At 41.0% G+C, this 16,842-nt stretch overlaps 1 protein-coding gene across 6 annotated transcripts in view; it reads left to right on the top strand.

The window, feature by feature from the left end:
* The window catches only part of LOC143038537 (uncharacterized), a 75,891-nt gene extending 61,688 nt beyond the window's left edge, over positions 1 to 14,203 (top strand). For all 6 annotated transcript variants that reach the window (XM_076207848.1, XM_076207847.1, XM_076207850.1 and 3 more), the window contains one exon: positions 10,468 to 14,203. In XM_076207848.1, coding sequence (XP_076063963.1) covers positions 10,468 to 11,073 — 606 coding nt within the window. In that variant the 3' untranslated portion in view covers positions 11,074 to 14,203. The remainder of the gene's footprint in view (positions 1 to 10,467) is intronic.
* Positions 14,204 to 16,842: the final 2,639 nt, after the last annotated feature.

Here is a 16,842-nt window from a genome sequence, read left to right as displayed (position 1 = left end):
AGATTGATGTATGAAAAAACATATTTTGATCAAATAAGATAATTATTTAAGAAAAGCAGACTGGGATAGAATACACAAGGAGGAAACAACAGTAGAAGAGAAATGGAATTCAAACATGATCAAGGGATACAATTTACACCAACATCGCATCAAGGTTTGTTTTTTGACATCCTGCCAAGCTAACGAAGCCATGAAGATAGCGTCTTTACATTAAATCTTTTTTTGGAACTCAGGGATTGTACCGTCATCATAATTTACAAGCGTACGCAGGAAACTTTTATGGTAATTCATTTTAAAATTCTGAATTACACCCTGATCCATGGGTTGGATGATACTGGTTACATTTGGGGGTAAATAAAGAGCAAATATTTTTCCCACTACAAGTTCTTCAGCTGGCGGATGTGCTTTGCAGTTATCCAACAACAACACCACTTTACTGACCCAGACAGTGGTGGGCTCTGGTGACGGTGGGAACAATTAAAGCCTCGTGTGGGAAATTTTATCGATTTGTATTGATTTCATATAGATTTTAATGCTCTGAAAAAATATGCTGGATACTTGAAGATGCCGGATACCTGAATACCGGATAAGAGGGCTTTTACTGTATGTACAAGTGTGCACAGAAGAAAAGAGAAAATACAAAAAAGATGTCATAGAAAAATGTAAAGATCAACCAAAACTATTTTACAGATTTGTAAATAACAAACTGAAAAACAAACAAGAATTAGAGAAATTACGACAAGGAGTTGAATACACAGAGAATTATGGCAGAAATTATGAACAAGCATTTTAAATCGGTGTTTACGAGGGAGAACAGACAACCTAGAGATATTGAGTGGGAGGAGAAAGTCCCCCCTATGAAAGAGATAGAAGTATCAAGTAATGAAATAATGAATCACTTGAGTAATCTCGATGTCAGAAAATTGCATGGACCAGATGAAATAGGAAACTGGATTTTGAGAGAATGCAGGAATGAACTAACAGACAAAATACATAGTCTAAAACAGTTCATTGAAAGAAGGAAAAGTTCCAGAAGATTGGAAAAGAGCAAATATAGTACCAATATATAAAAGGGGAAACAAGGAAGACCCTACTACCTATAGACCGGTCTCTCTTACAAGTACGATAGCTAAAATTTGTGAAAGAATTATCAAAATTAGATGGGTAAGGCATTTGGAAAAAACAATGTACCAAATCAAAGGCAATTTGGATTTAGACAAGGACAATCATGCGTCACAAACTTAATATGTTTCTATTCAAGGCTAATAGATGTAATATAAGAAAGAGATGGATGGGCTGATTGTGCATTTCTAGACCTGAAAAAAGCTTTTCATAAGGTGCCACATAAGAAGTTGCTAAAGAAATTAGAAACTGAAGGAGGAATACAGGGCAAACTGCTTAAATGGATGGAAGACTTCTTGCATGAAAGAAAAATGAGAGTGGTGATAAGAGACAAACATTCTAATTGGGATGAAGTGATAAATGGAGTTCCACAAGGAACAGTTCTGGCCCCAATAATGTTTGCTATATATATTAATGATATGGATAAAGGAATTGAAAGTTATATGAGCTTCTTTGCGGATGATGCAAAATTGTTGAAAAAAGTTAACACTGAAGAAGATTGTGAGTCACTACAGAGTGATCTCAATAAAGTATGGGAATGGTGTAGGAAGTGGGAGATGGAATTCAATATTAAGAAGTGTAGTATAATGGAATTTGGGAGAAGCAAAAAAAGAATAGTGGGATCATATAAATTGGGAGAAGAAGAAATTAAAAAAGTAGAAAATGAGAAGGACCTGGAAGTCATTATTTTGAATAATATGTCCCCTAAGAAACATATAAAGAAAGTTTTTGGAGAAAATTATAATTTAATAAGAACAATCAAAGTGGCATTTACATACCTGGATGAAGAAATGGTGAAGAAAATACTAGTCACTTTGATAAGACCAAGATTAGTATGCAGCGACGACATGGTCACCAAGTACAAAAAAATGTATAACAAAACTTGAAAGAATACAAAGAGCAATTACAAAATTGGCACCAACACTCTCACCCCCCCCGAGGCACAGTACTTTGATGTAGTGGGGGGGCTTCCATGTAGCAAGGACGGGCTGAGCTGTGCCAGCCAGGTGCAACCATACTGGAGAGGTCAGCCTTAAGCTACCAGACGAAAACTGAGCCTTTTTTTTTTTTTTTTTTTTTTTTTTTTTTTTTTTTTTTTTTTTTTTTTTTGGGGGGGGGGGGTGTTTGTTAGTGAATAGTAGGGGGTCCCTCACCCTTTTCCTTTGTGAATACCCCTATCCCTACCCTTCATATTTGCTACCCTACTCCCCTTTTTCACCATCTTTCTCTAATACTTGTTAAGGAAGGTTCTGGTATCTTGGTGCCTCCCAAGCTACATGTCTGAACCCAGTCAAGTGGGGATGTATACCGCGGGGTCACTACTCCCTATGAGGGCCGAAAGCCCACCGACTGGGGAATGCATGTTTGTGAGGTAGGTACTAGGCTGCCAACTTCCTTTCTCCCTATCCAGTACACATGCAGAGTGACTACGCTGGACTCATCCTAAATGGGACAAAACAAAAGAGGACAAACCCCGGGTTGACAAAGTCTAACTCACCTCCGAGGCCCTGCATGTGTAAATAGTCGTTTCTGGAACTTCCCAACTCTGCAGAGACTTTTCTTTTATTGCTTGAGGCATCAGGCAACTGCAGTATCTTCTATGCATTTATCTTTCTTTTCTAATATATGGTGTGGCCTCATAAATATACACGATCATGGCGGCTGTTCAAACTGAATATTCTAAACCTCCACCACTACCTGATCCTCCTCCTAAACCCCCCAATCCCTCTCCTAATATTGCCAATCCTAATGTTGACGCTATTGACTTGGCAAAAGTAAAACCCCAAGTTGATGACTCCGGCTTGAAAAAGGACTTTGGTAAAAATGCTAAGACTTCATTGACAGATAATTCTGTAGCCCAGAAACTTAAAATTAGAATGGATTCTGAAGTGATGAAAACATCTTTAGATACTCAGAAACCAATAAATAGCTCAAATACTGCCCCTAATAGTCATAGAATCTTACATCTAAAATATGTCTCTCTTGATAAGAGTTATACAGACTTATATGAAAAGTTCCGTAAATTTGGACAAATTAAAGAGATCAGGGTTAAACTAACTGACAACTTTAAAGCTTGGCTAGTCTGGATCTCATTTCTTTCTAATCAGGATGCAGCTGCTGCCTGCTTGGATTATAATAATTGCAATGAAAATGAATCTTCGGCCCAACTTGTTGCTAGAGTGCCACCTAACCTGGATATCTTTTATTCAGAAAACCCGGTAGAGGAAAGGAGGGAAAGTGTGCAGAGGCCTCCCAATCCAGCTAAGTGGCTTATTATCACTCTTGCAAAGGAACGTGCTAACTTGTTTGGGTTTAGAAGATTCTTGAAGAGTTACCTTGGCTCTGGTAATTTGACTAACTTGCAGGTATCACGATTTGGAAGAAATTCCTTCTTAATTAATGTAAAATCTTATGAACAAGCTGCCATGGTGCTTAACTTGAAACAGAAATCCGACATTAAGGAAGTTAAACCCCACTATACCCTTAGTTATGCCAAAGGGGTAATTTTTAATAGAGATCTGTATGACTTTGAGGAAGAAGAAATTTTAGAAATGTGCCCAACTAATGATTGGAAGGTTTCTAAAATCCCTCGTTCTTCTATGATTATCCTAAGTTTTTGTGGTGAAGATCTACCTCATTATGTAGAGATAGAAAAAGAGATTGTTTATGTGAAGCAGTTTAAGCCCCGTCCCCTTCAGTGCTTTAACTACTATGGTTTTGGCCATCCTTCCCGCAGATGTGCAAGGGACAAACTATGTTTGATATGTGCTCAGCCTGAACATGGGGATTGTTCCCGCCCAACAGTTTGTATAAATTGTAAAGAGCATGATGCCAGAGATAAGAACTGTGTAATTTATAAGAAGGAACAGGAAATACTACTAAAAGCTCATGCAGAACATATAAGTGTAGGACATGCTAAAAGACTGTTAAGTAATTCCAAAAGATACAGTGATGTTGTTAAAACAAATAGTAAAGTGGATCAGCCAACTGTAGAACCCAATAGAAATAAAAATGCCAATATGAATTCTTCTGTTAACAAGCCTCAGTGTAAAATTGTTACTATGAAATCTAACCGTCTTCTTCTCAAGTAGGAATTTCTAATACTTCTGAAGCCTCCTGTGCGGAGGTTTCCTCACCCCTTGTTGAAGGGGTGTCCCCTGCCCCATCTGGAGGGGCACCTAAGGTTTCTATTGTAGAAACCTCACAGGCTTCTTCTAATGAAGCCTCCTCTCAGGCAATCTCTCTTCCAGACTTGGGGGACTCCCCAGTAGAGGGATTGCTGACTAGTGTGCCTCACTTGGTAGAGGTGCACAGAAGCAATGAGGATCAACCAAATGCTGAACCCAAGCCTCAACATGAAAGAGTCACTACTAGACCTAATCGTTCTGCTCCACAACTTGGAAATTGTAGTACTCCTGAACCCTCCTCTGCGGAGGTTCTCCCATCCCCAGTTGAGGGAATGTCTCCTACCCCATCTAGAGGGGCACCTAAAGTTCCCATTGCTAAAACCCCACAGGGTTCCTCTACTAAAGCCTCCTCTCAATCAGTCAACCTTCCAAACTTGGGGGGCTCCCCAATAAAGGGATCACGGACTGTTGTGCCTCACTCAGTTGAGGCGCACAGAAGCAAAGCTATGGAGTCTGAAGCTGTGTGCAGTAAAAGACTCCACAGTCCACCCTCTTCTCCATCTTCTTCCCCAAATCGTGATAAGCAATCTAAGAAAGGAACTAATAACCCAGACTCTACATCGTCGGTCGGACCATTGTCAGAGAGGAGGATGCCACCCGCGAAAGCAAAGAAATTAGAAAAGAACCCATCTTGTAGACCCTCTCTCTCCCAGACTTCTCTTCCCAGACCAGTAGACCCAAAAAAGAAAAAGAAAACAGTATAATGTCCATAATTCGATGGAATATTCAACGTTTTAATTCTCATCGAGAGCAGGTTCGGATTCTCTTTAAAGAACATGATGTGTCTGTTTTTTGTCTGCAAGAAACTATGCTTGGCGATTTATCCCCTAATGTTGGACTTAATTACCTATTTTACAGATCTCCTCCTATGATTGGGGGCCGTGCCCATGGAGGTACTGATATCATTGTTAAGAAATCTGTAAACCACAGAAGTGTCCACCTACATTCGGTATTGCAAGCTTGTGCAGTACAAATCTTTACCACTAAATGGATCACTTTATGTTCTTTGTATTTGGAACCTGAACTGGAAGATCGACTCCTAGACATAAATAACCACCCCCGTCAGTTTGAGTTAAATGACCTACAATCTTTGGTTGACCAGCTCCCTGAGCCTTTTATTTTAATGGGTCACTTTAATGCCAAGCATCCTCTATGGGGTGAATCAAGGTGTGACCCCTGGGGCAATATAATTGAAGAATTTATTGATAGTAACGATGTCATTTTTATGAATGACTGTTCCAAAACTAGGTTTGATGTCTTTCACAACTCAAGTTCTGCTATAGACCTAACTATTTGTTCATCATCCTTAGATTAGACTACAGTTGGTCAATAGATGAAGATCTACATGGTAGCAACCACTGGCCTATCCATATCAAATATTTAAAGAACACTCCCTCCTCTTGCTTACCTAAATGGAAGACAGGAGAGGCTAATTGGGAATTATTTAGGAGATCCACAGAGATTAATCATAAGACTAGTGATTTTTGTAGTAACTCTGATGCATATGATTATCTGGTAGACATCATACTTTCTGGTGCTTTCTCTTCCATTTCTAGGACAGCTGGTAAACCTCAACACCCAGTAGTTCTTTGGTGGAACGATGAATGTGCTTTAAGCAGAAAGATTACAAGAACTTGCTATAAGAGATATCGGAGATATCCTTGTTTAGTCAATAAGATAACGTACAGAAGAGCTCAAGCAAAGCAGAAGAAAATCTTCAAGAAAGCAAGGAGGGAATCCTTCATTAAATATATTAGCGAATTGAAATATGATTCTTCCCCTACCTTAGTATGGAATAGGATTCGAAAATTACAAGGAAAGTTTACTCCATCTCCTTTACCCATTCTGAAGATAAATGACTTTTATATCAGATACAAGAGAAGTAGCGGAGGCTTTTGGAAGACATTATGCTGATATTTCAAGTCCACTACATTATTCAGATGATTTCAGAAGAATTAGAGCCAAGACCACGATTATTCCTCCTACCAATACGAACTCGGAGGCATATAATCTTCTTTTCACCTTGGATGAAATGGATCATGCTTTATCTTTATCCTCCCCAACCTCTCCTGGAGAGGATGACATTCTTTATTCCATGGTTGCTCACTTATCCATATTGTCGAAGAAATTCCTTTTAAATGTGCTGAACAAATTTTGGTCTTGTGGATCTTCTCCTAAATCTTGGAAGACTTCAATTATCATAGGAATCTTAAAGGCAGGAAAAGACTCTCATGGCCCACAAAGTTACAGACCTATTGCTCTCACTAGCTGCATTTGTAAGATCTATGAAAGAATGGTTAATATGCGTTTAGTTTGGTTTTTGGAATCTAAAAATCTCCTATCTAACCGACAGTTTGGATTTAGAAGAAATAAATGCACTGTGGACCCCTTACTTTTTATCACTCGTGAGATTCAGAATACCTTTGCAATTCAGAACTCGAGCATCGATGTGTTTTTTGACTTGAAAAATGCCTATGATACTACCTGGCGGGGAGGCATTCTGAAGCAAGTTGCAGAGTGGGGTATCGGGGGTAATATGTTCAATTATTTAAAGGATTTCTTGTCTGACCGTTATCTAAATGTCAGAGTGGGCTCTTCTTTCTCTTCTGCATATCTCCAAGAGGAAGGGATTTTCCAAGGAAGTGTTCTGAGTCCTACACTCTTCAGCATAGCCATTAATAGTTTGTTAGAACAAGTTCCCACAGGAGTTCATGGATTGGCTTATGCTGATGACTTCGCTATTGTGTGCAGCAAATCGACAACATTAGAAACAGGCCAAAAGATTCAAGAGGTTATTAACTTAGCAACAGCATGGGCTAATAGCAGGGGCTTCAGATTCTCTGCTGAAAAAAACAAAACCATAAGGTTTTCCAGACTAAGACGCAAGGAAGAGATACCAACACTATTCTTAGAGGGTGTCATATTACCATATGAAGATCAAGTAAAATACTTGGGTCTGGTTTTGGACAAAAGGTTGACATTCACTCATCACATAAACGAGGTTGTATACACTGTTAAACAGCGACTTAATATACTAAAGGTAGTGTCTCGTTTCAACTGGGGAGCAGATTGTATAACTTTAATAAGGCTTTACCAAACATTGTGCCCTAGCAAAATGGATTATGAATGTCAAATTTATGGATCGGCATGTAAAACTTCATTAAAGAAGCTTGATATAGTCCACAATATGGCTTTGTGGATCTGTTTGGGAGCCTATAGAACATCTCCAGTGGATAGCTTGTATGTGGACGCAGGAGTTCCTCCCCTCTATATTCGCAGGGAGGAATTAAGCCTTAGATATATATCTCGTGTCTTGACATCCAAACAGAATCCAAACTTCAAATATGTAAAGCAGCCGGTAGACAGAGCTCCAAGGAAAATTATTCTGCCAAAACCTTTAGAAGTGAGATTTGAAGTTGGGACAGAGAAGGTAGGACTTGTTCCTAATACAATTGCTGAGATCACGCCTCCCAAATTCCCTCCTTGGAACCGATGCCCCACTGTAATATGTCCTCTTAAAAACAAGAAAAATAGAACTGCTGTAGAGCTAAAACGCGAATTTTTAGAACATTTATCAGTACATGCTGATTAAATTTTTATTTATACAGATGGATCAAAATCCCAAGATGGTGTTGGTTGTGCTGTTGTATCTGATAGCACAGTTTTAAAGAGAAAGTTGCCTCATTTTAGCTTTGTTTTTACTGCTGAACTGCTGGCAGTTAGCAACGCCCTCAAATTTGTTTTTAATTGTGTTCCATGTAATAAGAACGTCGTTATTTTCACAGACTTCATAAGCATTGTATCCTCTTTAAATACAGTATTACCTTGTCACTTTTTAATCCAAGAAATACAGGACTGGTTGATTCTCATTAACAACAGAAAGAAAATAAAAGTAAACATTTGCTGGGTGCCGTCCCATGTGGGTATCACTGGAAATGAACAGGCCGATGCTGCAGCCAAAGCCGCCACTAGGCTCAACCATATAACAGACCAAAAGATCCCTCATACAGACTTCAAACAAGTAATTCATCGTTATACAATGGGAAAGTGGCAAGAACAATGGACAAGGCTGGACGGTGGTTACAAGTTGAAAGAGATTCACCCCTTGGTGAACCCTTGGAAGTGTCCTTCTTTGGACAGAAGGTCAGGTATTGTTCCAACAAGATTGAGAATTGGCCATTCCTACATTACCCATAAATTTTTTATGGCAAGTGGAGCAGAAAGGCTGGCCCCCTAATGTCCCACTTGCCAAGTACTGTAGTTTTTACAATAAAACACATTTTAATTCAGTGCCCTGCATTCTCTAATAAGCGTAGGGCAAATTTTTTAACAAATTTATCTTTTAAACAAATTTTTGGGGAGGAAGCTCAGGTGAAGAATGTTGTAAAGTTTTTGAAAGACATCGGTTTATTTTATGAAATTTAAGATTGTGTATATGAGTGCTTGTGAGTGTTGTTGTGATGTGTTTTTGTGAATGTTTATTGTTTTTACTGTTTTACTTGAATTTTTATCTATATGAGATAAATATGCGCTGAATGGCCTACCGGCTCCAGCGCTTGGCCTTCGAGCCAAAAATTTCATAAATCAACCAACACTCTCAGAACTATCATATGAAGAGAGACTAGCAAAACTTGAGCGACAGACATTAGAGCAAAGAAGAGAGAGAGGAGATTTGATCATTATTTATAGAATCATGAAAGGCATAGAAATTATTGATAGAGAGGATCTAATAAAATGGGATAGTAGAAATACAAGAGGACATGGAAGGAAAATCAAGAAAGACAGTTATAGAAGAGATCTGAAAAAGAACATCTTTCCCCACAGAGTAATAGATGTTTGGAACAAGTTAGATGAGAAAGTGGTGTGTGCAAAAACAATACATGAGTTTAAAAACAGTCTAGATAAAATGAGATATGAAGACGGGACACCACGAGCATAGCTCCCTTTCCCGTAAAATGCAACTAGGTAAATGCACACACACACACACATATATAAAATGCTCTAACTTTTTATATGTTCTAAAGTCAGAATAATCTTAGTATGATTTAATTGGGAAGGAGATATGCACTTGCAAAAGCCTACATCTTCCATTCCAGTTTCACCTTTACCCACATCAACTTTGGAGGTTCTTCCTTCCACTCCACCACATGATTCCCCATCTCATCACTCACCAGCAGAGCTACCCCTTCCTCCTTTGCCCCCTCCTCACTCCCAGAATTTTCCCAACCACCCTGCCAAACTAAAAATTGCCCCTCCCTTTCAATTTAGCTTCACTTAATAGTAACACATCCATCTTCCTTTTCACAAACACACTGACAATCTCTTCCCTTTTACTCTTATATGTACCACAACCATGCACATGTAATAACCCAAGATCTAGGGTTCTGGCTGGAGTTCTCCCAGATCCTCTTGTGCCTTACTTTCTTGTAGGATAATTTTTACAGAGGGCAGGATCCCTAGTCCCATCAATCTGTCCCACTTTGTTCTGTTTTAAGACTAGCATGAGAAACATGGTGGCAGAATTCTTTTCTCCCTCTACCACAGGGGACACAAGGGAAAAGAAAAAGCATACTTAAAGAAGTGGTACAGGACAGCTTCAAGGGAGCAGCATAATGAAGGGATAGTTTTAATGCAAAAGTAGTATCATTCCTCTAGGACAGCATTTCCCAACCTTTTCCAACCCTAGCACCCCCTGTAGTCATGTTAAAGTAATCCAGCACCCCCTAATATGTTATTATGAGATGAATATTGTTTATTTCAGCTCCCCCAGAGGGTGCTAGCACCCCAGATTGGAAAATGCTACTCTAAGAGTAGAAATTTTACTCTAATATAGACAAAATGATATGTTGCTCTAGTCCATAGAGTACCCCAAAACCATCCCAGAAGCATCAGCTGCATGCTACTGTGCAGTTAATACTGTACAATAACATGCAGTCATTACCCCAGTATGGGGCTAATACCCCTGTTTCACATTATTTGGTTTAAAAAAAAAAAAAAAAAAAAAAATCATATTGGTTGTCTGATGCAGATAGCTTCTTGGTCATTGGTTATCTGATCTTGGTAGAAGTGTATCATCAGTGAATCTAGCCCTAGGTAATTGTTATTGTACTTTTAGTATTATTATGCTTGAAATTATTAAGATTTCTGTTTCCACTAGGTTCTCAGGGAGGTAGTGGCATCCATGATGGAACTAGTTGATGCACCTTCACAATCAGGCACACAACTGAATAATGAGACAAGTTTAGTGACATCAGAAACAGAGAAAGGACAGAACCAGCATCAGGAGGCAGACTACAGGATTAGTCCCAGACATGATAGTTCACCAAGAGACACGAGAAGAGATCAGCCATACTCTTGGGAAGATAAAAAGGTTGATGAGAAGAGGACTGAAAGGGAAAAATCAGCTGTAAAACTAGATAAGCCTAGAAAACATGAAAAATCTCGAGAGCCCTCAAGAGACTTACCTTATTTAGATGATTATCATCTCAGGCAGAAGGAAGAAGACAGAACTGAGAAAAAATGTCAAGAGTATGAAAAAGATGTGAAAAGTAAAGATAGAGGTAAATCCCTTTCTGATGATGAAGGAGGGGAATATATTTCTAGAAGTGAGAAAACTATAGAAAAATCTGAAGGAAGAAGGAAACATAAAAAATCCAAACGTTCTCATTCTCACAAGAAACACAAGAAATCCAAACGTGCATCACCAGATAGTGATGGTCACTCTTCCAAACGCAGAAAAAAGCTCGCATATTCAGATGGTTAAGGAAATGAACAAACCCCTTGATAATTCAGCCCATATAGGAACTGGCCATTCTGAATTATCCAAAATCTGAGATAGTTTACATCACTAGGTATATTTGGAATTCATTCTGAGGTAGGCAGATTTATTCTGAGATAAAGAAATATCAGATACATAAATTTGGTTCTGATTGTCTTCTCCCTAGGCACTACAGTACTGAAGTTCCATCACTGTAATTTTCTTAGTGCTTCCCACTCAATAAAATCTATCCATACACCAAAAGTTTTTTCCTCCTTATAATGGAAGTAGCCAAGTCAATGGCACGTACCTACAACCACCCATTCCACTTCCCTCTACCACACTTTCCTCCTCATCTTGGCTCCTCGTGGAATAAGGGTCAGAAGCAATGTAGCAAGACGCAGTACATCCACAGCAAGGCTACTTCACTTATTCAGCAACCCCCTTCTGTCCCCGTGTGCAGAACAGAAGACAGGGAGAAATCCCTTTGGGCTGCATCAAAATATCATTCACACATAAGCACCCCACTACCCCCCACCTTCCTTGCAAAACAGTATAATTTATACACAGCCACTCTCCATTCATCCCTATCTCTTGCTTTTATTCAACAGGCATTTCCCTCTTGCTCAATGCCCCCTTCACGCCATCCATCCATCTCATCCTCGGTCGTCCCCTCAAATTCATTTCCTCTAGCTCTGCCTTCCACACCTCTTTTACTAATCTTTCATTTGTTCTTTCCATGTGTCCAAACCATCCCAATACTCTTTCATCAGCTTTGTCTGTCATCTCCTTTTCTACTCCCACTCTCCTCCCCACTTCATGTCATACATGTCACACTCTATCCAACCTAGTAACCCCTACCATACTTCTCAGACAATTCATCTCAAACACATTCAAACTTTTCCTCTCTGCATCATTTAAATTCCAAGTCTCTGCCCTGTACAAAACCGTCAGCAAATCACACCTTCATACAATCTCCTCTTTGCATCCATTCCCAGATGCCTATTTCTCATGACACTTTTTAATCCTCTAAGGCATTTACTTGCTTCTCTCAATCTACACTTTACCTCTACCTCTACTCCCTTTCCTGCCACATATGACCCCAAATACCTTAAAGCTATCCACTTCCTCCAGCCTCTCTCCTTTAAGACTTACTTCCAGCTCACTACCGTCCTCTCCCCTTATACATCTCATCACCTTACTTTTACCCATATTTACCTTCAACTTTCTCCTTTTGCATACCTTCCCAAACTCTGTTACTAACTACCTTAAACTACCTCTGACCCTGCCACAAGTGTAGTGTCGTCAGCAAACAACTGACTCATCCTCAATTTTTCTCCATTTTCTTTAATCATCTCCAATCCCATGCCCATTGCCCATATTTACCTCTCATATCACCCCATCCACGTACATATTGAACAGCCACCACTTCGTCACTTGTACACATGACTTTTTCTTATTGTCTTCCACATATTACTTATCTGTACATGCTACAAACAGCAACAATGTCATTCTCTCCCACATAAAGTTATGTATTTGGGTGATTTGTTCTTGTGTAATGAGCAGCAATCCCACCACTGCCACCACTATTACACTCAGTCCTTAGAGCAGGGCCTATGACCCCAGGAGGGTGCGAGCCTAGGTTTTTACAAGATTGAGAGAACAAACCAACAGTCCAAGTTTCTTTGTTTTATTGTGAGTGCTAGAGTGTGTGTACATTTTTATGAGAGTTTTAGATCTGAGCTACTGACCTGGTCCTATGAGCAGTTGCCAAGCATCTGTTCTCCTTCTGTTTCGAAACCTTAAGGGTACCTCAGTAGTGCTAGGCATCTCCCCCTAAGGTCATACTTTTCATCTTGGGGTGTACATGATTGGCTATAGACAAGACACACATGGCCAGTAGAGTCATTACATGACTTGAGCTAGGTTAGCTGAATACACCAGTTCTTTTCATATGACTGGATGGGGTCATCAGTGTCATGTGATGTAATAATTCTTCTGATAAGGGCTTTCAGGTAAGGCCCTTTTGTCAACATGCTTTGGATATATCTATATCTCAGGTCACTGCCTTGGTACTGTTGCCCATGAGGAATAGTGCATCATCGAAGCAGTTTCTCACAGAATTACTGTATACAGGCTGGCCTCCAGTATCCAGCACTACCCTCTCTTAGACACACATTAAACCTCACTAGCCAGTCCACTATTAATGTGTCTCCCTTCTTCAGACACTGTATGGCACCCATCTCACCCAGGTGCCTTACCTACTCTTATAATTTTCAGGCATACTTGTACCTCATTTTTTCTTATTTATCCTTCATTTTCCTCTCCCATCACTGTCATTTTCTTAGTGCCTCCCACTGCTACCACCAATGACTCCTTGTCCTCTACATTCAATAGCTCTTTAAAATACTCTGCCCATCCTCCCCCTTCCACTTCCTCTTCTATTAAGATCTGTCTATCTGTGCCTTTTTACCTTTTTTCTGTACTTGACTCATCTCCCCTTGCTCTTTTAATTTTTTTCCAAAGCATCTTTTTATTTAAAAAAATTCTGTCATACTCCTCCAGTTTTAGTTACCATCACAGAATGAGCCATAGGTTGCTGAATAAATTCTGAGGTACGCATATTTATTCAGAGATGAAGAAATGTTATCTAATTAATTAAAAAATTATTTTATGTTTAAGAAATGTCACTTGAATTCACAAATGTAACCTGAAATTAGAAAATATCTTTTACATGAATTCAAAACAGTATCATCACTCAGAGCCCTAGAATACTGTAAAGTAGTCCCCCTATTTGGTGAAACTAAACATATGTAAATGACACAGTCACTATTCACAACAAAAATGGTGGGATCCATTTAGATAGTTTGTTACCAATGTGATTAAATCATATGTTTTGGAATAAATTTGAGTATCTCTATGATGTAATCTATTCAAATGTGGTACTAAAATGGTTGCCTTTATGAATTATCCCAAATAGTGAATTATTAAATGTTTATTTGTCAAGAGTTCATTATACTGTATTTTATATCTACCTGGAAATGACCAGATTCATAAATTTTTGAGCTCGGCATCAAGTTTTAAATTATTGCTATTGTATCTTATATATTGTTAGTGTTAATAAATCTTAATCATATTTTGTTATTATTTTCTGCCCTGTGATACAAGTCAATTACAATAACGAAGTATACCAACAGAAGACTATGTCTAATGAGGACACATATAGAAACAAAAATTATTTGTATAAAAAGACTTGGGTATTGACTGCATGGCGACATGCAGCAAATACTTTAGGAACTGTTTTGGGATGCCCTTACTGACCAGAGCCACACATCATTTGTCTGTGGTGATAATGCCAACAACAGCAGTTATCCTCTGCAGGGAGAGTAGACAATTGCTTTGTAGATGTGTTGCAGGTTGGGGTGGGAGTGCGACAGAGGGACCTTTGCTTTATAGGGACAATGCTCCTTCCTTGTTCAGTTGTCATTATTCATGCCATCTTTAAGTTACCTTACTAGGGGCAACTCCCCACCCAGGTTATGTTTAGGGCACCTTTTCCAACTCCTTCCCCATGTGAGGTGAGCAGAGCAGATCCTGAGTAGAACTGTTCAATCCTGTAGGCTGCTGTCGAGCTTTGTACATCCCTAGTCCCACAATAGGATGACTATTGGTCCAACATCATATTGTGTGTGCTGTGACTAAAGACTTTCAGAGATCACCATCCTCCACCATCACACACCATCCCCAGAAAACTTTTAATTGTTCGTTGGAAGAATGAAGTTATTGTTAGGAAAGATTGACAGTGATTAAAAATACTGCCAGTCTCTTTTATTTCCTCAATGTTGGTATCAATTCCAAGATAGGAGTTGGTCAGGAAGCAGGGAGCCCCACGTTGGGCGCCAGATGTCAGAAAGCAGAGAGCCCCATGTTGGTCACCAAATGTCAGGACGGTGGTGATGTGAGGCCTGGGCCTGACTGGAAGGCAAACACTGATGAGGAAGAACAAGTTTATTGTACAAGTGTTGGGGAACTCTTTTATAAAGGCACGGGACTGCAGTTTAATTCGTTGGGCGCCGAGAAGACTATGTGACTGTTTGGAATGACGGGCTCGATCCACGTGTCGCCATCTAGGGGGAAGGTGGAGAGGTTCCAGATGACGATTCTGCTTGAGGGAAGCGGCTGTGGTGTACTTGTACATGTGCCCCACAAGCATACTTGTACGTAAGGTGCAAGTTCATGCATGGTAGAGTTGTGTGGTAGTTGATCTGGTCGGAGGCTAGAAAAGGTCATCGCAATTAGGTCGCGTCTGGTCAGGCGTCAGGTCGGTCCCTTGTATATATATATATACTGCCTGTCTCAGGTGGGCAGGCCATTCAGATTCAGACATTCAGTCAGTCAATCTGACCTCTGCTCTTATAGCGCGTCACTAGACCTTCGTGGTCGGTCCCCCACTTGGGGACCACGCCACGTCCGTCCTTAGGCCGACGCACACGTATCTTAACTAGAATAAACTACACAAGCCATACCTCGAATCACTCTCCCTACGTCACCATTGACCAAGTAACATACACCCATGTGTTACATTGGTGACTGGGAGTTTTGACGCGACCCTGGATCATTGACAAGCTTTGTGACTCCGGCCCTAATTGGACGTCACGGTCAACGCAGATCGACGTCACGATCGCCGTAGCTCGACGTCACGATCGACGCAGATCGACGTCACGATCGCCGTAGCTCGACGTCGCTACGCCGGTGATGTCACCGCTTCCAACATTGCTGTCTGCGCCGCCTCCAGGTAGTTCTCGCTTTCATTGACGTCGCTCACGGCCGCCCCGCTTCCGACGTCGCCGCCACCGATGTTACCGCCATTGACGTCACTCACGGCCGCCCCGCTTCCGACGTCGCCGCCGCCGATGCCACCACCACTGACGTCGCTCACGGCCGCCCCGCTTCCGACGTCGCCGCCGCCGATATCACCGCCATTGACGTCGCTCACGCCCGCCCCGGTTACGACGTCACCAGCGCCGATGTCACCGCCATTGATGTCGCTCACGGCCTCCCCGCTTCCGACGTCACCGCTTCCAACGTCGCCGCCGCCGATGTCACTGCCGCCGCCTGTACCAGTGTCGCCGTCCGCCCTCTGTCTCCTGCTACTCCGCCCCTCCGCCTTCAATGCCTTTGGGGACTGACGCCTCCCCACGCTTCGCAGGGGAAGGAGGGTAATGTGGTGTACATGTACCCCATAAGCATACTTGTACGTAAGGTGCAAGTTCATGCATGGTAGAGTTGTGTGGTAGTTGATCTGACTCAATGGTCGGAGGCTAGAAAGGGTCATTACAATTAGATCGCGTCTGGTCAGGCGTCAGGTCGGTCCCTTGTATATATACTGCCTGCCCCAAGCGGGCAGGCCATTCAGATTCAGACATTCAGTCAATCAATCTGACCTCTGCTCTTATAGCGCGTCACTAGACCTTCGTGGTCGGTCCCCCACTTGGGGACCACGCCACGTCCGTCCTTAGGCCGACGCACACGTATCTTAACTAGAATAAACTACACAAGCCATACCTCGAATCACTCTCCCTACGTCACCATTGACCAAGTAACATACACCCATATGTTACACAGCTACTGGGAGAGGTGGTGATGCTCATCCTTTGAGGCTCCAAGTCCGTCAGTCAAGGTTCCGAAGCGTTAAGTGGAGAGATGTTCTCCGGTGAGTCCGAGGCAATGACTGCAAGATTCCATGGCATTGAGTGTAAAGAGTGGGAGAGATGA

This window comes from Oratosquilla oratoria, chromosome 24, assembly GCF_046742065.1.
Source record: "Oratosquilla oratoria isolate Oo_2021 chromosome 24, ASM4674206v1, whole genome shotgun sequence".
NCBI classification, from domain to species: domain Eukaryota; kingdom Metazoa; phylum Arthropoda; class Malacostraca; order Stomatopoda; family Squillidae; genus Oratosquilla; species Oratosquilla oratoria.
Note: the sequence above shows the minus strand (reverse complement) of the source record. Positions and strands in the feature narration are given on the sequence as shown.